General features: G+C 44.4%; 1 protein-coding gene across 4 annotated transcripts in view; it reads right to left on the bottom strand.

The window, feature by feature from the left end:
• The window catches only part of ASTN2 (astrotactin 2), an 873,140-nt gene that overhangs the window by 319,140 nt on the left and 528,916 nt on the right, over window positions 1-25,084 (bottom strand). For all 4 annotated transcript variants that reach the window (XM_027034940.2, XM_027034941.2, XM_027034944.2 and 1 more), the window contains one exon: window positions 4,339-4,505. In XM_027034940.2, the coding sequence (XP_026890741.1) occupies window positions 4,339-4,505 (167 nt within the window). The remainder of the gene's footprint in view (window positions 1-4,338; window positions 4,506-25,084) is intronic.

Below are 25,084 nucleotides of genomic sequence, written 5' to 3'. Positions count from 1 at the left end.
TGTCAAAATTCCAGATGCGCAGGCCAAGAAGAGGCCTCATTCAGGAAGAGGGACACAACTGGAATTGCAGCTGGAAAGACTGGGCTGGGGACAACTGCTTTAGCCATGTTAAGTGAAGAACATCATTTAACAATTATTATGTGAGCACCTACTAATTGCCAGGCACTGTTCTAGGTGCTGGAGATAGGGTGGTAAAGAAAACCTACAATTCCCTCACCAAGTGATTAAATTAGCTGGCCATAACTGCCATTCGCTGGGTGCTCACACTTGCTGGCCTCTGTGCATGCATAGTTCCATTCAATCCTCACAATTGCATCTGATTCTACTTAAAAGGAAAGGCTCACAGACGTTTAGGGACTTGCTTAAGACCACATAGCTAGAAGTGGCCAGAGGCGAGGAATAACAGCAGGTCTGTCCTGACTGAGACTAGAGCCACACAGCCTGGGTTGGAGCCCTAATGCCCCCATGTACCAACTGTGTGACCTTGGGAAAGTCACAGAGCTATTCTGTGCCTGGTTTTCTTGATGGTAACTGGCGATCATAATAGTACGTCCCTTGTAGAGTTGTTAGGAGAATTAAAAACCAGCTCTTGTAATCGAAGCACTAACCACAGCCATGGCACAGAAGAGGCACTTCATAAAAGTTAGCTGCTGTGACTCACCTAGCTGCAGAGGGGTTTATTGAACCTGAGCCTACCCAAGGAACTCAGCAAGGTCACAGAGCTCTGATCAAGTCTGGAAGGTGTCCTTGAGCAAAGGTTTGTTTCCCTTGCTTAATTCAATTAGGTGCTACATCTCTCTACCAACTTTCTCACAAGTACCTGCTAATGGCTTTCATTGTTTTGTTTACAGTGCTTCTAACAAGTGTGGGTAACTTCTCATTTGCATCCTTAATAGGCAGTCTTCAAAACATGTTGACACTGCAGTTGGTTTTAGGAGACCTGGGTTTTATTTTCTTTTTTTGTCCTGTTTATCAGCATTTGGATGGGCTTCAACAGCTGCCAGCACACTCCCGCCCATTCATTCTTATTTAAGACTTTCAGAGTTCTTCTTATATTTTGGATATTAACCCCTTATTGGATATATCAACACCAAAAACAGCAACAACATCAAAAAATGGCCAGAGGACCTGAATAGACATATTCCCTAAGGAGACGTACCAATGGCCAACAGATTCATGAAAAACTGTTTCAATATCACTGCATGTCAGAAAAATGTAAATCAAAACCACAATGAGATATCCCTACAAATCTGTTGTTAAGGCTAGTATCAAAAAGACAGGAAATAACAGGTGTTGGCAAGAATGTGGAGAAAAGGGAACCTCAGTGCACTGTCGGTGGGAATGCAAACTGGCGCAGCCACTATGGGAAACAGTATGGAGTTCCTTAAAAACTTAAAAATAGAACTACCCTACGATCCAGCCTGAAGAAAATGAAAACACTAATCAGAAAAGATATGTGCACCCGATGTTTACTGCAGCATTATTTACAATAGCCAAGATATGGAAGCAGCCCAAGTGTCATCAATAGATGAATGGAGGGGCTTGTGGGTGGCTCAGTCCATTAAGTGCCCAACTTCAGCTCAGGTCATGATCTTATGGTCCATGAGTTTGAGCCCTGAATCAGGCTCCGTGCTGGCAGCTCAGAGCCTAGAGCCTGCTTCGGATTCTGTGTCAATGTCTCTCTCTGCCCCTCCCCCACTTGCGCTCTTCTCTCTCTCTCTCTCAAAAATAAATAAACATTTTTTAAAAAGTTATAGATGAATGGATAAAGATGTGCTGTGTGTATATGTAGACACACACACACACACACACACACACACACACACCATGGAATACCACTCAGCCACATACAAAGAATGAAATCTTACCATTGTGACAACATGGATGGACCTAGAGGGTACTATGCTCAGGGAAATAAGTCAGACAAAGAAATAAAAATACCAAACGATTTCACTGATCTGTGGAACCTAAATATCAAAACAAAGAACAACAACAAAAAAAACCAGAGTCATAAATACAGAGAACAAGCTAACGGTTGCCCGCGGGGAGGCGGGTGCAGGGAAGGACAGGGGCAAAACAGGGCAAGGGGCTTAAGGAACAAGCTCCCAGTCTCATGTGATTGCAAAGTACGACATAGTAAATAGAGTCAGTACCAGTGTATTAAGTTTCTATGGTGACAGATGACAAGTACACTTACTATGGTGAGCGTCCCCTAACGTATATAAATGTCAGATCACTATGGTGCGCATCTGAAACTAATTTTGCATCCCAACTCTGCTTCAATTAAAAAAAAAGAGACTTTCAGAGACTTTTCCTGATAGGGAAAGTTAGGTGATCCTGTCTCACAAACCTAAAAACCAAGAACTTGAACACCTCGAGTCACTGAGCAAGTGAGGGGCTATTGTCCCTACTCATCATTCACTGTAATTATTTTATTTAACAAATACATACAGTGCCAACTCTGTGCAGGGCCCTGTTCAGAAGCACTTTACAGACACTCATGGAAACTGTGAAGTAATGCATTTTAGTCCTCATCACAACTCCATAAAGAGATACTATTATCATGCCTATTTTACAGAGGAGGAAAGGGAGACACAGAGATGTTGAGTAACTTGCTCATGGTCACGCAGCAAGGAGGCAGCGAGCTACATTACTAACCATGTGACCTTGGACACACGACTTACCCTTAAGGGAGTAATAAACAGTAAGTGTGCACTCTTCACAAGCATCTTTATATTGGGGCAAATATTAAAAGTTTAGACACGAGCAAACTGAAGATCAGGGGTTCTCAGAGACTTGCCCAATGCCTAAGAGAGAGTTGTCTCTAGAGCTTGGATGAGAACCGGAGTCTGTCGATTCCCCTTGACCTCTGCAGTGTGCTTCACTGGAAGGTAGTGACAGTCGCTATGTCACAATCCATTACTGCTCTACCTGCTGTTCCTGCTGTTTTTTGCAACAGAAAGACCACCCCACCACCAGGTACACAGGGAGAAAAATAATGATAAGAACACGGCTGATTCTGTATTCAAGCCTCAGATCTAAGCCCATGCATAATTTACTCAACACTGCCCTGCAGTCACTTAAGCTGAGGAGAGACAGCTATAAATTCAGGTCTGCATACACTAATTTATTTCTTATTTATTTTGCTGATACATATCTAGGGCCTGCAGCAAGCCGTTGCAACACCTGCTCAAAGGCACCTGCAGCCCCCAGTGTAACTGAGGCAGAAGGGGAGACCCTAAAGCAAGTCCCAGAAGGAAAACTAGAACCCTGGACGAGAACCATGCAGATAAAATTAATTTTCTGTTACACTGAGTTCAAACTCATACATGCTCCCCCACCCCCTTTTGCATAATATGTAGGACCGAACAGGCTCTTACTAAATGCCTTATTCTGTTTTCTGATCTTAGCAAAGCACTGAGCATATTTCGATGACAGACATTCTTGCACGAGCACTGGATTATTTTTCTGAGTCACAGAATGTCAAAAGATGAGGACATTTTTAAATAGGAAGATGTCACCAAAAAGAGACTGAAGAAGAGAGTGGAAAAAAAACAGTGCCATTTTCGAGGAATAGCTGAGGACCAAGCCCTACCCTGGAGGCCGTCCATGACAGAGGTAATTCCCAATTCACTCCTCCGGATGGAAAACTAGGTAAACTGGATGAAATGTTAGGCGTCATCGGCCAAAGACCTCATTTTGCATGTGGTCAAACTGCGGCCCAGAGAGGGAAAGGGACTTGTCCCAGGCTACTCAGCAAGCTGGTCCCAATGTGCCCATTCTTTCAGTCTCAGACACATTGTAAAAGTGCACTGGGTCCTTAGCATTTGCCTGCACAGCTTCCTTTCCGCCTCCTGGCCTCCACTTAATTATCCTTACAGATAGGGCGTTAGGGCACAGAGAGGCCATCCCTGAATTTGCACTGCTAACTCCCTACAGAAACAGGGTAGACAGTCTGGCCTAAGCTTTTTCTCAAGCACACACCTCCTGGTTTCTCAGTGACACTTTCAAGGCGCCTGCTCTGGTCTCCAAGCTACACGGGCCAGGGCTGCGGGGGAGACACAGAAGGGGCAGGGGGCTTCAGCACAAAATAGTCCTGACCCTAAGACACCGCCTGAGCACAGATTCCATTTATTATAAGAATTAATCAATTATTTATTTTACTTCTTCCTTTCTTCTTCCCAATACCCCACAGAAGCCTTTTGCTTCTTGGGCTGAAAAAGCAGACACGGAAAGGCCATTTCGTTGATGGGCAGGCCCGGTCTGGCCTGACTGCAGTTCCTGACCTTTTTTCCACATCTCCCACCGATGGGAAGGGCCTCGGGGACAGAGACTCACCCGCAGAACATGAAGATGGTGCTGGAGGTGGCATCATAGGGCAAAGGCAGTGTCTGCTGCAGGCACAGCTGCTCACAGCCACCGTTGAAGCCGTCCGAGCAGTCGATGCCTTTGGAGTGGTCGTAGCATCCGGAGCCGTCCTTCATGGGCCTCAGCTCCTCGGGGCACTGCTCGGGGAGAGAGCGACAGGGCAGTCACGGCCAAGGAGGTGGTGGGTCCCACTGAGCCCTCTCCTCCCACTTTCCGAGAAGGGCCATGCGTCAGAGACCACAGAGGGGGTGTCAAAGTCTTGTCTGGCCAATTAATAGTTGTATGGTCTCTCTGAACCTCACTGTGCCCACCTCTGAAATGGGACTTTTGTCAGTATCCGCCTGGTAGACGTGTGAGAATAGAAGGAGGTACCGTGGGCAAAGTGCTCAGAACAAAGTGCTCAGAACGAAATGCTCAGAACAAAGTGGCTCATGTGGCAACTGCACAGCAAGCCTTAGCTGCTATTACCATTGACCCTGTGGGAATCATCATCATTATTGTGTTTATTATTATCCAGTAGGATCTGCCACTGATAAAAAAAAAAAAAATCACCCTGGCAGGCAGCCAGGTATATTTTAAAGAGTTCCTACCGACATGAGTTTTAAACTCCAGCTCTTCCTCTCCTCCTTCTGTGACCTGGGACAAGGTACGCACCATCTATGAGCCTCAACCTCCTTATCTGTTAAATGGGCAGAGCACCTACACTTATGCATTTGTTGGGAAGCTTCAACTGGATCCTGGGAGTGCACATCCGACTTCGGAATTTGGCACGCAATCTGGTACTCATCAAACGTGAGTTCTCTCCCTTCCTGTCTTGAATTTGTCTTTTCGTCTCCATCCCTGTTTCCAGAGTCCTGAATGGGACCCCTTCATGGCCACATAGGGAGCCTGCAAATTCCAGTTAGGTCTCCTCCACACCATCCTCCTAAGTGGTATTTCTCAATCATCACTCCCCAGCTTAAATAAGTAACTGCATTTTCCAGAACAATAACACTTTGAATCTCCCTTCAGCTGATAGGCAAGGTCTTCTGTAGATGTTTCAGCTCCTGTTTCACCAGGAACACCTGTCTCCAGGTAAACAAACCCGTAGCCCTCTGGTCCCTAAAAGTACCCTGGTGACTCCAATCTTGAGTGACCTCAGTCAAATGCTCTTCTGAGTGTGCCTGGCATCTGCTAAGTGCTCCATAATTGGAAGATCCTATACTGTAGGGACAACTGGCTATATAATTTATTTTCCATCATTAGATGAGCTGAGCTAATCTTGTCCAGTCCAGCAGACAGAGAAGCAGTTTCCAACTTCTCTTGCATTCAGGACCAAAAATGAGGTACTAGGTTTTAATTTCAGTCACCCTGCTGTCATTTCCTGTCCACAAAGATTAACACCCAGAGCTCAGCCCTCCTCATCCATCACTGGACATCACTGATTAAAATGCCCCCACTGCACACCCCACACCCAGCTCCCTGGTCCCTTCTCCAAGCCTCCATCCTGAACCCCATCAATAACAAACACATACACACAGATCAATTCACAAAGACCACAATAACAATAACCACAAAAAAGAAAAAGGTCAATCCTCCTGGAAATTAAATTTCGCCTAAGAAGAATTCATAATTACCAATGCACGAGAATTCTTCGAGACATTTGAGACTGGCGCCAGGGAGGGTGACGGAGAAAGTAGGTTATAAATGGCCTTTGTCAAGCTGCAGAAAGGTTATAAAACTGGCTACATTTTGTGCTTAAAAAGAAAAATCAATTTTCCATGTGAGTGAAGTGCTGTAAATATTAATACAAGCTCAGAGGAAGTCCCTGCTTGTCTCTAAACATTCAATGTCAGACAGGAGGGCACCTGGTCATGGGGTCATTTGGGAGCCATTTACTGGTCCTCAGGGCTGGGTCTGTCTGTCTGCAGAGATTGGGAATTAGCACTGAAAAGAATGGCTGACCTTCTCACCAGGTGACAGGAGGTATCTGGGGCATGGAATTACAGTTTGTCCCATCCCCTGCTGATTCCCTACTACTTTTGTTCTTTATAAAAGTATGTTCTGGGGGCACCTGCATGCCTCAGTCGCTTGAGCTGCCGACTTCAGCTCAGGTCATGATCTCAAGGTTCATAGGTTTGAGCCCCGCATCGGGCTCTGTACTGACAAAGCAGAGCCTGCTTGGGATTCTCAATCTCTCTCTCTCTCTCTCTCTCTCTGCCCCTCCCCAACTTGCACTCTCTCTCTCTCTCTGTCTCTCAGAATAAATGAATAATCTTTAAAAAAATAAATAAAAATTTTTTCAAAAGTATGTTCTGTAATCCAGATAAGACCTAAGCACTTTCCCTGTTTTTACTTAGTCCTTACAGCAAGCCTATGAGGTCATGCGGCAGGCTGAGAATGGCTACCCAAGATATGTTTCTGTCCTTATCCCTGAAACCTGTGAATATCACCTTCTATGGTCAAGTTCTGGCAGATTAAAGTTCTGGAAGATTAGAGTTCTTGCATGGAGTTGACTACCTGCTTATCGAGGTAGGTCTAAATGCAGCCATGAATGTCCCCACAGGAGAGAGGCAAAGAGAGATCACACGCAAGACGAGAAGGCCATGTGCAGGCAGAGCTGAGATTGTAGCCACATGGCTATAAGCCAGCAAATGCTGCAACCCCCAAAAGCTGGAAGAGGCAAAGAACCCACGTGGAGGGAACGTGACCCTGAGAGCACCATGACTTTGGACTTGTGCCCTCTGGAACGGAGACAGAATACATTTCTGTCATCTTAAACCACACAGTTTCTGGTGCTTTGGTAGTCACAGGAAAGCAATACAGGTTGGTAGTCCCATTTTACAGATCAGGAAACTGAGGAGAAGTGGCAGGGGTGGGGCTTTTCAGGCTTTCTGGCTCAGTAGCTCTTAACTGATACTCAGGCAACTCACTGCACTCCCCTGTCACTTACTGAATGGTAGATTTTTCATCTTGGGAAGTCAGAGCAAAGATGGATTTAGAGCTGACCTCACCAACTTACTGTAAAATTGAGGCTCAGAGAGTAGGAGGGTGTCCATCACCACAAATCCCCCAGCACGTGAGTAGAGGGTACACAGCCGGTCCCCTAGTCCCAGCTTGGGGCCCCATCCACCACACTTACTTCCCTTTATGTTAAAGCATTTTATGTCTGAAGACAAACTTGATGATGATTTACACATGGGAAACTGAGGCTCAGAGAGGTGAAGGTGCTTGAATAACGTAACACAGCAAATTAAAGGCAGAGCTAGAATTAAACTTGCATTTGATCTGTGACCATGGGAGAGGTGTTCTGAGTATATGAAGTGGGTTTTCCAATCACCATATGATCACCCCTTCATCCAGCGTGGACTTCATACCCTGAGTCCTTGTGGGTGGGAGAGGGCAGACTAGATCTAGTAATATCATTTGAGATTTGCAAATTATTTAAACTATTTCACAGTTTGTCATCTCTCTCCCCCCACCAAAATGCAAAGCTGGTAATACTATGGACCTTCCTGCCTTGTCCTCAGCTACACTGCACACTTGGCATAGTGTCTGGAACATAGTAGCCGCTTTTTTTTTTTTTTTAATAAACCATCTGAGCACCAGACAGGATGTATAGTATGTCTGTGTGTTTGGGTTTGGGTTTGGGTTTGAATCCAAACTCTGCTTCTTATAAGCTGTGTAACCTCTTGCCAGTGACTCAACATCATCTATCTTTATGTGATTACTCTAAGGAGTAAACAGAGTGAAAGCCAGCATCAAAGATGGCCCCCAATGATGCCTGCTACTGGTATTCACACCCTGTGTAGTCTCCTCCCACACTCTACCAGCGTCGGTCTGCATGACCAATAGCATATGGCAGAACTGATGGTATATCACTTCCAAGATTAGATTATAAAAGACTGAAACTTCTGTCTCCCTCCCTCTCTTTCATAGCACTGCTGTGGTGAAATCAAGCTGCCATGTTGTGAGCAAGGGACTGAAGCCTCTGGCCAACAGCCAGCAAGGCTGACCTTCCAACAACACATGAGTAAGCTTGGAAACATCCTCCAACCCCAGTAAAGCCACTTCAGAGAACTACAGACCCAGCTGACATTTTGACTATAATCTTATAGGGGCCAGACCCACCCGGCTAAGCCACTCTTGAATTTCTAACCCTCCAAGATTATGTGAGATGATACAAGCTTCTAGTTTGCAGCTGCTCAATTTGGGGATAATTTGTTATACAGCAATAGATAACTAATACAGTGAGACAAATGCGTCAAATGTTCAACACACACTCAGCAAGTGGCAGCTGCTGTTGTGGGTAATTTGAAGGAGCTTAGAAACTAGTTTGAGAGATAAGGAATACACATATCTGTCAGACAGAGGACTAGTAATAGAACAAACAAAGAAGCACAGCATAATTTGAATGGGAAAATGAAGTCCCTCCAAGTGTGAGTGCGACGGGGGGATGACGGAGTGGGGAGGCCTTGGTCGGAGAAGACTTCCTCTTTGTCAGGAGCAGATGTCACTGAGCAAAAGGGACATGTGCCAATACACTAGAAACAGGAAGATCAGAATTCCTGCCCAGGCACGTCTGCTCACTTGCTTTGTGTGTCAGACATGTCCCTGAACCCAGCTGGACCTCAGTTTCCTTTCTTTAAACAGAGGGACAGCTCACAGACAAGAATGTGGGGGCTGAAGTCAGGAGTGATCCCATGCAGGTTTTGAGACCCTGAGCAAGTGCTTCACCTCAAAGAACGCCCGGGTTCCTTAGGGAGGAATGGCCACTCTACTGGAGGCATTTCTGGAGACTTTATGAGAAAACCCACCTGAAGTGCCTGGCTCGGAACCTAGCACATAGTAGGCACTTAATCGATGAAGGACAAATGAACAAATGATAAATGAATGAACCCAACCCCTAAAAGAAAACCTAACTAAAACTATTAGCTTCTTTTTTTTTTTAACGTGTATTTATTTCAAGAGAGAGAGAGAGAGAATGTGTGCAGATGCATGTGAATGGTGGGAGGGGCAGAAAGAGGGAGAGAGAGAATCCCAAGCACACTCTGCATTGTCAGCACAGAGCCTGATGCGGGGCCTGAGCCCACGACTGTGAGATCATGATCTGAACCGAGGCCAAGAGTCAGACAATTAACAGACTGAGCCCCCCAGGCATCCCTAGCTTCTTCCTTTGTTATCTATAGAAGTCTTTCATTGGATCATTCAAAATATATTTACTGAATACCTCCTCAGTGCTAAAAATGTATCAGTAAACACGAGAGACAAGGCCTTGCTATCATGGACTTTAAATCCTAGAGAGGAGACAAATGATTGGCAAGTAAACAGAAAATGGTTATTCCACGGAGGAAAAAAGCAAGATGAAGAAAGAATAAAGTGAGTGGGGATGGACTGAAGGAGGCATACATGCAACATCGGAGCAAAGCCTGAATAATTAGCCTCCTGGGTGAATACAAGCAGGAAGAATTTTCTAATAGGGAACAGGAAGTATGAAAGTCCTGAGGGAGGAGCAGTGTTGGCCTGTCCATGGAACAGAGGAGGACATAGCTCAGTGAGACAGGGAAAAACAAGGCTAGCACAAAGCAAGGTGTGAGAGGTAGGCGGTGACCAGATCACTTAAGCCAGAGTTAGCACACTATAGTCTGCAGGTCAAATTCAGTCTGAACCCTGTCTGTTTGCCTTTTTTTTCATGTTTTATTTAATTTTGAGATAACTGTAGATTCACATGCAGTTGTAGGAAATAATATGATATAGAGAAACCCTGTGTACCTTTTGCCCAGTTTCCTCCAATGGAAACATCTTGGAAAAAAATATAGAAAAAATATCACCCCAAGGATATTTACATTGATAGTCAAGATACACAGCATTTCCATCACTACAGAAATTCCCCTTTTTGCCCTTTACTTCCACAATCACTTCCCACCCGACTCCTCTCCTTAATGCGCAGAAACCACCATGTTCTCCATTCCTTTATATCATAGAATTCTTCAGAATACGTTATAGAATTTCTGTCACTTCAGGAATAGAATGTAAATATAATCATACAGTATGTGACCTCTGGGGATTGGCTTTTTTCCCCCCACTCAGCATCATTCTCCTATGCATCCAGATTGCTGATGTATCAATATTTACCTCCTTTTTTATTGCACAGTAGTATTCCATGGTGTGGACATACCATTGTGTGTGTAACCATTCACCCGATGAAGGACATGTGAGTTGTTTCCTGTTCTTAGCTAATATGAACAGCTGCTCTAAACATCTGCATACGAGTTTTTGTGTAAACTTAAGTTTTCACTTCTCTGAAAAAAAATGCCAAGAAGTACAATTTCTGAGTCATAGGATAGTTACAGTTTTAATTTTTTTTAGAAAGCTGCCAAACTGTTTTCCAGGGTGTCTGTGCTATTTTAAATCCCCACAGTAACGTATGAGTGGTTCAGTTTGCCACAACCTTGACATCATTTGATGTTGTCAATATATTTTATTGTAGCCATCCTGATAGGTGTGTGGTGAGATCTCACTGTGCCTTTAATTTGAATTTCCCTAATACTTATTGATGTTGAGTATCTTTTGTGCTCACCTTCCGTCTGTAGATCTTTTTCAGTGAGGTGTCTCTTGATGTCTTTTGCCTATTTTCCGATTGATTTGGGTTTTTTATACTGTTATTTGAGAGTTCCTTATATATTCTAGACATTAGACTTTTGTCAGAGATGTGGCTTGCAAATGTATTTTCTCTCCCAGTTTGTAACTTGTCTTCTCATCTTCTTCAAATGAGCTTTCACAGAGCAAATGTTTTCAATTTTGATGAAATCCAAGTTACCATTTTCTCTTTTATGGATCATACTTTTAGAATCTGAAAACATTTTGCCAAGCCCAACTCTCAGAAATTTTCTCCTCTGTGTGTGTACTTTTCTAGAAGTGTTAAGGCTTTATGTTTCACAATTAATTCTGTGATACATTTCGAGTTAATTTCTGCATGAGGTGTGAGACTTACCCTGAGGGTTGTTTTCTTGACTGTGAATGTGCTATTGTGCCCAGCACCCTTTGTTAGAAAGCTCCAATTTTTTTCCCATTTAAGTGGCTTTTGCCTCTTTGTAAAAAACAACAACAACAAAAACACAAAAAACAAAAACAAACTGAGCATATTTGTGTGGGACATTTCTGGGTTTTCTATTCTGTTCCATTGATCTATAGGTCTGTCCCTCTTACACACCTTAACATTGGGTAGACTGACTTCTACTTTATTCTTCTTTTCAAAAGAAGTTCTGCTTAGGTGGCTCAGTCAGTGAAGCATCTGACTTCAGCTCAGGTCATGATCTTGCGGTTCGAGGGTTCAAGCCCTGCAGTGGGCTCTGTGTCGACAGCTCAGAGCCTGGAGCCTGCTTCGGATTCTGTGTCTCACTTTCTCTCCGCCCCTCCCCCACTCATACTCTCTGTCAAAAATAAATAAACATCAAAAAATTAAAACAAAAACGAAAGAAGTTTTGCTCATTCTAGTTCTTTCGCCCTCCCATATAAATTGTGGAAAAATCTTGTGTATATCCATAAAAAACTCATCCTGTCGTTTTTGATAGGAATCATACTACAAATTTATATCAATTTGAAGAGAATTGAGATCTTTACTATGTCGAATGCTAATCCATGAAGAAAATATGTCTTTCCACTTAGATCTTTTAAAAATTTCTTTCATTAGCATTCCATAGTTCTCAGCATACATGTCCCATTCATGTTAGATTCACATCTAAATATTTCATTATTTTTTTAGGCACTATAAATGATATTGCATTTCACCTGTTCCATTCCTGATATTGATAACTGGCATCTTCTCTCCCTTTTATCTGTATTCCTAGATTTTTTTTCAATTTTCTTGATGTTTCCAAAGAATCCATTTTTTTTGTTTCCTTGACTTTTATCTATAGGTTGTGTTGTTGTTCTGTTGTTTTTTTTTTAATTTTTTTTTCAACGTTTTTTATTTATTTTTGGGACAGAGCGAGACAGAGCATGAACGGGGGAGGGGCAGAGAGAGAGGGAGACACAGAATCGGAAACAGGCTCCAGGCTCTGAGCTATCAGCCCAGAGCCCGACACGGGGCTCGAACCCACGGACCGCGAGATCGTGACCTGGCTGAAGTCGGACGCTTAACCGACTGTGCCACCCAGGCGCCCCTGTTGTTCTGTTTTTAAGTGCATTGATTTCCTTTCTTTTGCTTGCTTTGGGTTTATTTTGTTCTCTTTTTTGTAGGATCTTAGGTGGAAGTTTAAATTACTAAATTGAAACTTCTTTTCTAATGTATGCATTCATGATTATTAAGTTTCCTCCTCATTAAATATAAGGACCCAGAGAAATTACAATGAAAGGATAGCATCCCACAAATTCGCATATACTGTATTTTTATTTCTTTCAGTTCAGTGTATTTTTTTTATTTCCCTTGAGACTTCCTCTTCAATCTATGGATTATTTAGAAATTTGTTGTGTAGTTTCCAAATGTTTAAAGATTTTTCTGTTATTTGTTATTGCTTTGTAGTTTGCTTCTCTTGTAGCTAGAAAACACACTCTGTATGATTTGAATTCTTTAAATTTATAGAGGTTTTTTTAATGGTCAAGATACGATCCATCTTAGTACATGTTCCATAGGCACTGAAAAGAATGTGTACTCTGTTGTTGTTGGGCAGTGTGTTCTATAAAATTAACTAGATCCTTTTAGTTGATGATGTTATTGAGTTATTCTATAACGTTGGTAATTTTCTAACTGTTCCATTCCATCAGTTGTTGAGAGAGGAAGGTTGGTGTAATCAACTATAATTATGGATTTATCTATTTTTCTTTTCAGTTCTATTGGTTTTTGCCTCACAAATTTTGCAGTTTCACTATTTGATGCAAAAACATTTAGGATTGTTAAGACTTCTTGGTGGATGACCCTTTCAATATTATCTGATAGCCCTCTCTGGCTTACTTTATCTGATATTAACATAGCTACCTCTGCTTTTTGTTTGATTTGCATGTCTTTTTTTAAATGTTTATTTATTTATTTATTTATTTATTTATTTATTTATTTAGAGAGCAGGAGAGAGGCAGAGAGAGGGAGAGAGAGAATCCCAAACAGGAGTGAGGCTCAAGATCACAAACTGTGATCATGACCTGAATGGAAATCAAAAGTTGGACGCTGAACTGATTGAGCCACCCAGGAGCCCCTTCATATGTCCTTTTTAATTTACTTTTAACCTGCTAAAATCATTATGTGTGAAGTGAATTTCTTGTAAAAAGCATACCATATTTTTAAATTAACTCTGCCAATTTGTCTTTTGCGTTTTAAAATCATGTACATTTAATGTGATTATCAGTATTTTAGAGCATAAGCCAGATGTTTGATTTTGTTTTCTGTTCTTCATTTTTCATTTTACTGTCTTCATTTTCTTGTCTTCTTGTGGGTTATTCGAACATTACTTTTTAAATTCCATCTTGATTTGTCTATAGTGTTTTTGAGTACATCTCTTTATATAGTTTTTGGTGTTTGCTCTAGGTATGCATAACTTATTACAGTCTATTCATGCCAACCCATTTAAGTGACATATAGAAACCTTACCTCCCTCTATGTCCCTTTATCTTCTCTCATCTGCAACATAATTTTCTTAAATATTCCTTTAAATACTTTTAGGACCACGTCAAAGAGTGCTATCAGCTTTACTTTAACTGTCAAACATAATGTAGAAAACTCAAGAAAACAAGGAAGGTCTATTGCATTTACCCATATTTGTGCTGTATTCTTTCTTCCTTCCCAGTGTTCCAAGATTCCTTCTTCTTTCATTCCTTTCTGTTTGGAGAACTTCCTTTAGCCAGTTTTTAAAAAAGGTCTAATGGCAACTAATTCTCTAAGTTTTCCTTCATATGAGAATGTGTTGATTTCTCCTTCATTCCTAAAAGATATTCCACTGGGCATAGGATTCTGAGTTGACAGTTTTGGGGTTTTTTTGTTTTTGTTTTTGTTTTTTTATCCAACACTTATAAAATGCTGTGCCACTTGCCTCTGGCCTCCTGGTTTCTCAAGAGAATCCCACCATCATTCAAATTGTGTTTTTCCATACAAATCAAAACCACACTCAGATATCACCTCACGCCAGTCAGAGTGGCCAAAATGAACAAATCAGGAGACTATAGATGCTGGAGAGGATGTGGAGAAACGGGAACCCTCTTGGACTGTTAGTGGAATGCAAATTGGTGCAGCCACTCTGGAAAACAGTATGGAGGTTCCTCAAAAAATTGAAAATAGACCTACCCTACGACCCAGCAATAGCACTGCTAGGAATTTACCCAAGGGATACAGGAGTACTGAGGCATAGGAGCACTTGTACCCCAATGTTTATAGCAGTACTCTCAACGATAGCCAAATTATGGAAAGAGCCTAAATGTCCATCAACTGATGAATGGATAAAGAAATTGTGGTTTATATACACAATGGAGTACTACGTGGCAATGAGAAAGAATGAAATATGGCCCTTTGTAGCAACATGGATGGAACTGGAGAGTGTGATGCTAAGTGAAATAAGCCATACAGAGAAAGACAGATACCATATAGTTTCACTCTTATGTGGATCCTGAGAAACTTAACAGAAACCCATGGGGGAGGGGAAGGAAAAAAAAAAAAAGAGGTTAGAGTGGAAGAGAGCCAAAGCATAAGAGACTCTTAAAAACTGAGAACAAACTGAGAGTTGATGGGGGGTGGGAGGGAGGGAGGGAAGGGTGGGTGATGGGTATTGAGGAGGGCACCTTTTGGGATGAGCACTAGGTGTTGTATGGAAACCAATTTGACAATAAACTCCATATATTGAAAAAACAAAACAAAACAAAAAACAAATTGTGTTTTTCCAGTAGATAAAATATCATTTCTTTCTCCTTGCTTTCAAGATTTTTTCCTTGAAAAACTGAAATTTGACTATGATTGTTGGTGTGGATTTCTTTGTGTCTATCCTGGAGTTTGCTCAAGCTTTTCAAATATGTATATTTATGCATTTTACCAAATTTGAGATGTTTCCAGCCATTATTTCCTTTTTTTAAATATGAAATTTATTGTCAAATTGGTTTCCATACAACACCCAGTGCTCATCCCAACAGGTGGCCTCCTCAGTGCCCATCACCCACTTTCCCTTCCCTCCCACCCCCCATCAACCCTCAGTTTATTCTGTTTTTAAGAATCTCTTATGGTTTGCCTCCTTCCCTCTCTGTAACTTTTTCCCCCGTCCCCTCCCCCATGGTCTTCTGTTAAGTTTCTCAGGATCCACATATTATTTCTTTGAGTACTTTTTCAGTTCCACTCTTTCTTCTCTCCTTCTGGCTCTTGAGACTGTTTATTTTATCAGTCTTTTCTCTTGATGTTCAGAGTGGGTAATTTCTATTGTTCTATCTTTAAGTTTACTGGTCATTTTCTCTGTCCTCTCCATTCTATTAGCCGAGTCAATCCACTGACTTTCAAAAAAATTAATTATTGTATTTTTCACTTCTATAATTTTCATTTGCTTCTCCTTTATATCTTTTACTTCTTTCCTGAGACTTTGTTTTTTTTTTCATTTGTGCTTGAAATTGCTTAAGCATTTTTATGATGGCTATTTTAACATATTTGTCATCAAATTCCAATATCTCTGCTATCTTCATAGTAGCATCTATTGGCCATCTTTTTTTGCATTTGGTTTGAGATCTTTCAGGTTCTTGGTATGACAAGTGATTCTCAACAGAAACCTGGACAACTTGGGGCATTATGTTATGTTATTATGTTTTAACTCTGTATCTTATTTAAACCTTATATTTTATCTGGATTTCTCTGACACTGTTCCAATAGGGGAAAGTGGAGGCAAACCTCATTACTACCAGGGGAGGTAGAATCCCAGTTTCCCCACTTGGCCTTCTTGGACACCATTGGCCACCAATGCAGCAAAGACAGGGGAGGATCGCATTATCAGATGGTATCAGTCTGGTAACAATGGAAGTCTAGCTTCCTACTTGGCCTTTATTAGAATGGGTTGGGAATGGGCCATGTTATTTCTATGATGTTTGGCTAGAGTGATTATTGTCTGAAGACTTTCTGTTTTCATAGGCTTCCTTTTTCTTGGGACTTTGGCTGAGAAGAGAAAGCTTTGGGTTTGGGGTTTTGTTTTTTGGTCTTTAAATATTGGAATTTCTGATTTGTTGGCTCCTTCAGCTCTAAGCTTGGGATATATGAGGCAAAAAACAAACTCAAGGTGTAGGGGCCACCATATCTTTCCTTGGGCCCCCCATGTTCCTAGCTGGTCTCCCTTTTCGCTATCTTTTATAGACTTATGTTTGTTTTTATGTAACCTCCAGCATTTCTAGCTGTATTTAGCAGGAGAAAGACATCTATTTCCCAATGCCTGTTTTCCACAGTACTAAGAATATTTACATTTTTAAAGTTTTTTTTTTTTAAGGAAGAACATGAGACCAAAAAAAAAAAGACCACATGTGGCTTGCAAAGCCTAAAATATTTACTACATGGTTCTTTATACACAAAAGTTGTTGACCCCTGACTTTAGCCACGGGAAGGCATCTTGAGTTGATTCTAAGTACAACTGGAAAGCACTGTAGGTTGTGAAGTGATCTGGTGTGGTACTTTGAAGAGATTACTGAAGTCAGTGCATTCAGTTATCTGTAAGCACTTTCTTAGAGCTCACAAAAGAAGCCTTGGGAGGCAGACTCTGTGGGGCTAGAAGTGGGCAGAAGAAAAGGGGCAGGTCTATATCATAATAACCTCATTCCTTAGAAGGCTGCTCTTTTGCCAGAAGGTTTTCAGTAAGTGCATGAGAAACCCAGACCAGCTGACCTCCAGAACTTCACAGCCTCCATTCTGCCCCACCTCAGGCGAGGACCCGCAGGAACACCCTGGGCCTGAGTCCCTGAGCCTTAAAGTCTTGAGGATCTGAGTGGGGGAGTGTTACAGGGGATTCTTGGCTGTTCCTGCAACAGACTGGCCTTGCCTTTCTCCTCCCAGCCCCCTCTTCCATCCCCTGTGCCTTCTTTCTCTCCTTCCCCGCCCGTTTTCAACATCACCAAGCCATTTGTTTCTGTTTGTAATTATGCATTTTAATGTTCATTAATTATGGAATGCAAATTGCTTCAAGTGCAAAATTGTCATGAGCTGCTCCACCACCCCACCCCCAGGTCTAGAAGGTGGACCAGCTGTTCTGAGCAGAAGGAAAAACAACCAACTTAACTTTTCCCGGGGGCTGATGGACTCATATGACAAATAAACCTGGGGAATCTCCGGACTGGTGCTGAAGAAAGAAACCTGCCCCTCCCTTGGGCCCTGTGGGGCATCAGTGTGGCATCATCCTTCTCTTCTGCAACCTTGGGCTTGAGAGACAGGGTGGGATAATAGAAAGAACTCCAGCCTCAGACCCAGACTCTTACTCACTGTCACCTGTGCTAGTCATGTTTCTCTGACCCTCAGTTTCCCCATCCGGAAAACCTTTCTCAAAGTGGGTGTGGAAGGCAAACAGGATGACAGAGACAAATAGCCAAAGCCTAGCAAGCCCTCAATAAATAAATGCAGGTGAATAAGGATCTCCAGAGCTGAGTTTCGGGTCTGCCTTGCCTCTCTCTTAACTGGCTGGGTGGCTTCAGGCAAGCACATCCGCCTCTCTGAGTCTGTTTCCTATACTGTAAAAAGAAGACAGTGGAAAACAGGAAGCTGGAGACGTCTCTTAGCGCTGAGCTGCTTGGGCTTATTTTCTTTTATTTAATTAAAAAAATTTTTAATTGAATATTTTATTGGTGGGGGGAGGGACAAAGAGAGAGAGAGAGAGACAGAATCTGAAGCAGGCTCCAGGCTCTGAGCTGTCGGCACAGAGCTCAATGCAGGGCTTGAACCCACAATCCATGAGATCATGACCAGAGCCGAAGTCAGACACTTAACCGACTGAGCTACCCAGGTGCCCCGAGCTGCTTGTTTTTTTTTTGCTAAAGCAACTATGAGTTGTGAAAAGGAGAGAAGCAGCTCTAAACTATTTCCGAAGGAAGTGGAGAATCCCCTCTGAATTGACTGAACATGACTTAAGACACCACCAGGACGACTCCCACCTGCCGAACTACGGGCAAAGCCTTGTCCTCCTCCAAGGGCTCAGCAAGTATCTGATTTCTCTCATCACTAGTGCAAGCAAAACAACAGTCCTTCCTCCTAGGACAAGAGCTGCCTTCTCCTAATAGCACTGCCTCATCAGATCATGGTCAAGATTACATAAGACAATGCAAAAGCAGTGATACCATTCATGAACGACAGGCTGAACACACTGTCAGCCATGTAGGATCCCACTCCTCCTGTGGGTGAAATCTGCCACTTCCCTACTGTGTGCCCTGGATTCCCCGTTTCCACATCTCCACACTGGAGAGAGAGTCCTTCCTACCCCCCTGCGCTTCTGAGCGAATGAAACCATATCACATGCCTGATACAGGTCTGACCCAATGGCAGGTGCTCAGAAAATGGTAAACTGCTTTTGGGATCCCTTGTGACTTTCCCCCAAATAGGAAATACATTCAGGAAGCAATGGAAGAGGGCTGCATGCAGGCAGAGGGAAAGGAGACTGTTGCCATGGGCAGTTTTTACTATTCTCAGCAATGCTAAGGTAGGACCAGCATCATCATGCTCATTTTGCAGATGAGCAAACTAAAGCCCAGAAAGGTCAAGTGACTTGCCTGAGGTTACACAGCAAGTAAGAGGCAGACTCTGCCTACCTCTGGAGGTCCCCTGATTGTAAAAAAGGGGTTCTTTCTCCCTGATCCACATGAAGGTGGACTGTCCGTGATGTCACAAGTGGTTCAGACTGGCCAGGGCTACACAAGAATTCTGAGAGCTTTGTAGGAAGGTCACTATGATGGACTATGAAGGGACACAAAGGGGCTGGTGGCAGCAGTCTTGGAGGCGCAGATCAGATACAGCATCCCTAGGAGGGTGGGAAGCAATGAAGGAAATGAGATGGTTATTTCTACCAGGTGCTAGATTTTTCCCATATGCCATCTCCTCAAGTTCTCACAGCAAAACTCAGAGGCACCGATAAGAGACCCTCTTTCTGCAGGTAAGGTTACGGAGGACCGCGCTAACTAAGCGAGTGCCGCGGAGCCCTTCAGTGCCGACCATCCCTTTGACTAGACGCAAAGTGGGCTGGGCTGCCCGTGTCCCAGGAGGCCTCGGGATGACTGCCTGGAAAGGGGGTGTGCAGGGAAGACCCTGCCATCCCCCATCCCCTGCACCTCTCCCTCCTCCACCTCAATCTGTCAACCAGGCCAGCTAGCCCGTCTATTACTGCAGACACTGATTTGGACAACCAGGCCGGTCGAGAGCCCATAATTACGGGGAGTTTTAATCAACTCATGCCAATTCAGCCGTCGCTCAATTTGATGCGGACATGGAGGAAAGGGGTGGGCATGCAAAAAAGGATTACGGGGATCGATTGTGGCTGATGGAGGACTGCAGCTGCAGGCACCCCCAGGGGCTTCAGGCCCGAGTGGAGGAGTCCCCGGGAGAGCTCCCAGGCACGCTGCCCAAACCACAACCCTGCATCATCTGTCCCTCCACCTGGATGTGGAAACCATGTAGGCAGACGCCCAAGGGTGTCTGCGGTGAAGGGGCAGAGAGAACAAGAGGGAGGGAGAGAATCCCCAGCAGGCCCCGCACTGTCAGTGCAGAGCCTGATGTGGGGCTCAATGCCATGAACCGTGAGATCATGACCTGAGCTGAAATCAAGAGTTGACGCTTAACCGACTAAGCCACCCAGGCGCCTCTTTATGTGTCTTCATTTTAAAATGGACCTGATAATAACTAACTAACTCCTGGGTTTGCTGGGACTTGTCAGTGCCATCATGGACAGATACTTATGTGGAAGTTCTTACTTCTGATTGACCCGGAGTCAGGAAGCCTCATTTTCACTTCTCTCCTATGTTAAGGATTCTTCCCAGCACAAACGTCATTCTGCCATGGAGGATGGTTTCTGGCTCACAGTCTGTCTCCCCAGGAGCCTGTGGGCTATTTGACAAGAGAGTGTAAGACACACAGCTTCCTCTTTTCGGCCCAGTCCCGGTGCCCAGCACAGGGGACGAAGATACCGGCGTGGCCTTCGGCATCGGGCAGGTCTGGACTGAAATCCCTCCGGATTGCCACTCACTAGTCGTGTAATGCTAGCCAGTCACATCGTTAACACTTCTAGACTCAATTCCCTCAATGTAAACGGGGACTAATTACACCTATTCAGCAGAATTGCCACAAGGAAAACGAGTCAGACAACTGATGTCCCTAGCACAGAGCCTGGTACGTGATGAAACGTCAACCGTTATAAAAGTTGTTATTGTGATCATCGTCACTTGAATATTTGATACCCGGTAAATATTTCTGGAATGCAAGAAAATGTCAATTACGTTGCTTAGTTCTGTCTTGAGTTCCTGTGAAACACCAATAGGGCATTTTCCCCACACGCCTGCCATCTGTGCAGCATTCAACAAACACTCACTGGAGACATGAGAGAGGAAATTGGCGTGCTCTGGGTGCCTACTGTGAGCCAGACGCTACATGACGTGTTCTCCTTAGCCTGCTTTGCTCAAGACCTACAATTCTAAATTTTTTTTAACATTTATTCATTTTTCAGAGTAAGAGAGACAGAGCATGAGTGGGGGAGGGGCAGAGAGGGAGGGAGATACAGAATCCAAAGCAGGCCCCAGGCTCTGAGCTGTCAACACAGAACCACATGCGGGGCTCGAACTCACGGACCGCGAGATCATGACCTGAGCTGAAGTTGGACACTTAACCAACTGAGCCACCCAGGCGCCCCTCAAGACCCATAATTCTATGGGCTCACTATTATTCAGTCCGATTTTGCAGAAGAGAAAACAGGTTTTGAAGCCAGAGTGCTTTTCCTATGTCACTCAGGCTTTCTAGGAATGGAAGCAGGGTGTAGGCACAGGTATGTTTGGCTCTAAACCTGTGCTCTCTGCACCACACAACTCGTTTCTGATGGAGACACGAAGAAAGAGAAGGGATGGCGGTCCTTGACCTCCAAGAGAATTAGACCTACTGGAGGCACTGGGGAAACCCCCAGAGGGAGGCAAGTCACGGCTCAAGATGGTTTATGCTCAAGAATAGTCCTAAAGGGTGCCTGGGTGGCTCAGTCGGTTACGCATCTGACTTTGGCTCAGGTCATGATCTTGTGGTTTGTGGGTTTGAGCCCCACATCGGGCTCTGTGCCGACAGCCTAGAGCCTGAAGCCTGCTTCAGATTCCACGTCTCCCTCTCTGTCTGCCCCTCCCCTGCTCGCAGTCAGTTTCCTTCTGTCTCTCAAAAATAAATAAAAAATGTTTAAAAAATCAAGAATAATAGTGAGATGGCACTGGTGCCGAAAAACACGGCTGGGTTTGCTGGCACCCATCCAGGTCATGGCCAGCCATCCGAATTTATTATGAGCACCCATCTTTCCCATTAGAGGAACACACGGACACAGTTAGGAGACACTGATTACAGTCCCTGCTTTGGGCAGTTCTCTTCCTTTCTCTTGCCTCAGGCTTCCTATCTGCTCTGAGAAAGGTGGCAGCTGGTTTCCACGGACCTTACAGCTTGGACATCCTATGGTTCTCTGCAAGAGGCTCACAGAAACGCCAAGGGAGGTCAGAAGGTATGTTCTGGTAGTGAGTAGAACCTGCGCTGGGGAACCATGGAGAAGGGCTGCTCTTGTGGGAGTGGCCCAAGGATATTGTTTGCAGCCAAGCCCAACAGCCGCTTTCGACGGCTGGCCGTCCTTCGAGCTGGAGTCATAAAGCTTTCTGCCTCCCTCTGGAGTTCCCCAGGATACCACGTGGAGTAGGGGTTCAGTTCAGCAAATGCCTATTCAAAGCTGACTGTCCTCCAGGCCATCAAGTTTACAGAGCCTTAGCCCAGCCTTCAAAAAGCATCTGGTCCAACACAGGGAGAGGAGTAAGTCATAACATTCTTATAGTCCTTGGAGATTTTTAATATGGTACAAATAAGCACGGAGAGCAGAGGGAAGAAGAGAACAGAGAACACTCTCCCAAGAAAATTCTCCAGGAGTCCTGTCAAATGTTTATTCAATAACTGTCTAGTAAGGAAAATAAATAGCCTTTGTATAGTTAATCAATAATAGTAATAGCTAGGGGGTGGCGCCTGGGTGGCTCAGTCGGTTAAGTGTCCGACTTCGGCTCAGGTCATGATCTCATGGTCCGTGAGTTCAAGCCCCACGTCGGGCTCTGTGCTGACAGCTCAGAGCCTGGAGCCTGTTTCGGATTCTGTGTCTCCCTCTCTCTCTGACCCTCCCCCATTCATGCTCTGTCTCTCTCTGTCTCAAAAACAAATAAACATTAAAAGACAATTAAAATTACTAAAAAAAAAAAATAGTAATAGCTGGGGGCACCTAGGTGGCTCAGTCAGTTAAGCGTCTGACTCTTAGTTTCGGCTCAGGTCATGATCTCACAGTTTGTGAGTTTGAGCCCCATATTGGGCTCTGCACTGGCAGTGTGGAGCCTGCTTGGGATTCTCTCTCTCTCTCTCTCTCTCTCTCTCTCTCTCTCTCTCTCTCTCTCCCTGTCCCTCCCTTGTTCGCTCTCTCTCCCTTTCTCTCTCAAAATACATAAACTTAAAAAATAAGTACTAGCTAACAATAGTTCTCACCATGTGCCAAGTACTATTCTAAATGTGTTAGGGATATTAACTCATAGTGTTAACGATACCCTGGTGGTAAAGGTACTATTATTCTCGCTTTTCAGAAGAGACAACCGAGGCACAGACAGCTTCAGTAACTTGTCCGAAGACCTGAGCAAGTAGGCGGCACAGCCGGCCATCAAGTCATGCTATGTTGCCTTTCAGGTGGCTGAGGTTTCTAAAGTCCTTCTCCAAGCATTCTATCATTCCAGCCTCAGGTGACTGCCAGACAGACTCAGCTCCTGGTTGGAAGAAGAGAACCCCATGGTGCAAGACGTAAGGGGCCTTCCCTGGGTCACACAGTGAGCACCTGTAGGGCGGAGCTGAGGTTCAGCAGCCTGCACCATTCCGAAGCTGCACCTTCCGGGCTAACGGCAAGACTCAGTGAAGGAGCCCTCTGCTACTGAGACGGGGCTCGAGCCCCCTTCCCCTGGGCCAGGCGCTTTGTGGTGCCAGGGTGCTGGGGGGAAGCAGACATGGATCATGCACTCCCTCAATGCCCGGCACGTCATTCCAGCTCCCCAGCTCCTCAGAAAAGGGTATACTGTTATTGTCAGCACTCACAAATGGGAAAGTAAGGCTTGCAAAGGAGAGATGACGTTGCTTCAGGTCAACATTATAGATGCTCCAATTTCTTCTAGTTTTAAGAAGACCCATGTCCCTGTTCTCCCTGTGAGTGGCACAGAGCCAAGAGGATTTTGACAACGTTTGCATGCTACAGACTGATGTGCAGGGCAGCACTGGCAAAAATGGCTTTCCAACATCATCTGAGCACTGACTCCCGAGCCAGGTCCCACACTAAGCACTGAACGCACGCTGACTCGGCCCCTCCTCAAAGCAGCCCTAGGTGGTGGATGCTATTACCCTCACCTTCCAGATGGGGAATCTGAGACGCAGCGAGGTTCATGAGCACGCCCAAGGTCACACAGCCAGTAAGTGCCAGAGCCAGGAAAGGAGGCCCCAGGGTCTGTTTCCTTAAGCCTTGGGCTAGGCCTCCTCCCATAACAACCACGTAAGGTAGGTCCTATTAGTTTACTCATTTTTTGATATTGGGAGACTAAGACTCAACATGGTTTAAAGCAACCTATGTCAGTATATAGTAAGTGGCAGAGCCAGGATTTGAACCCCGCAGACCCTGATCCCAAAGAACTCCTTCTCTCCCACTACTATGCCTACTAGTGAGCTAGAGATCCAGGGGCCAGGCTTCTGTCAGGACAGGCTGAAGACATGGTCTTTTCGATGGCTGCTAGGTTTTGCTGGCTCATTCCCTTCCCCATCCTTTGTAACTAAAAACTCTATTCGCAGCTTGCGGCTGTGTCCTCACACCGCACCTTCTCATCGATCACCCGGACTCTGCGTGAGAAATGATTTTATAAGCTAGTTGGCTTTGAAAAGCATGGAGCAGCAGCCATTGAACATATGCTTCTGTGGGTATATATTTATTCAGCGTATGTTGAGTGTAATTTTGGGCGGTTTGCATATTTTATTTTTTTGTTGTTGCAGAGAGCAATTTAAGAGAACGAAGAAAAAAAAAAAATCTACCCCTGAATGGAGACAGATGCCATAGATGTTAGACCCTGAGGTTCAGAGTCCAGTGTTTTGGGAATGGTGGGGGTGGGGGGTGAGAGGAAACTCAAGCCAAGAATTAAGGACCAGCAGTGACCCTCTCCCATCCCTGCCACCTACAGCAAGCACTAGCTAGCCGGCCTCACGGCAGGTGCTTCAAGTCTTTATTTTCAAGCCCTCCCCAGCAGCCTATCTGACTCTGCCCCTAGCTGCTATGTACTGAGTACTATAAATATCATCCAGACCCAGGGCTACGTGCACACCACCCACCTAACTCTCCAGGCAATCCCACGTGGAGGTGCTGCTGTGCATATAAGAACATTAATACATCATTACTCAGTGTCATTAACGAGTACAACAGGGATCTGTGCAGCAGGAAGCCTGACCCCAGACCAGTGCTCCCTCAAAGTTCTAGAGCCCTTCAGATTTGGGTTCCGATCCTAAGGCCTCCAATCCCAACGTGACCCCAGATCA

The sequence above is a fragment of the Acinonyx jubatus genome, chromosome D4 (assembly GCF_027475565.1).
Source record: "Acinonyx jubatus isolate Ajub_Pintada_27869175 chromosome D4, VMU_Ajub_asm_v1.0, whole genome shotgun sequence".
NCBI classification, from domain to species: Eukaryota; Metazoa; Chordata; class Mammalia; order Carnivora; family Felidae; genus Acinonyx; species Acinonyx jubatus.
Note: the sequence above shows the minus strand (reverse complement) of the source record. Positions and strands in the feature narration are given on the sequence as shown.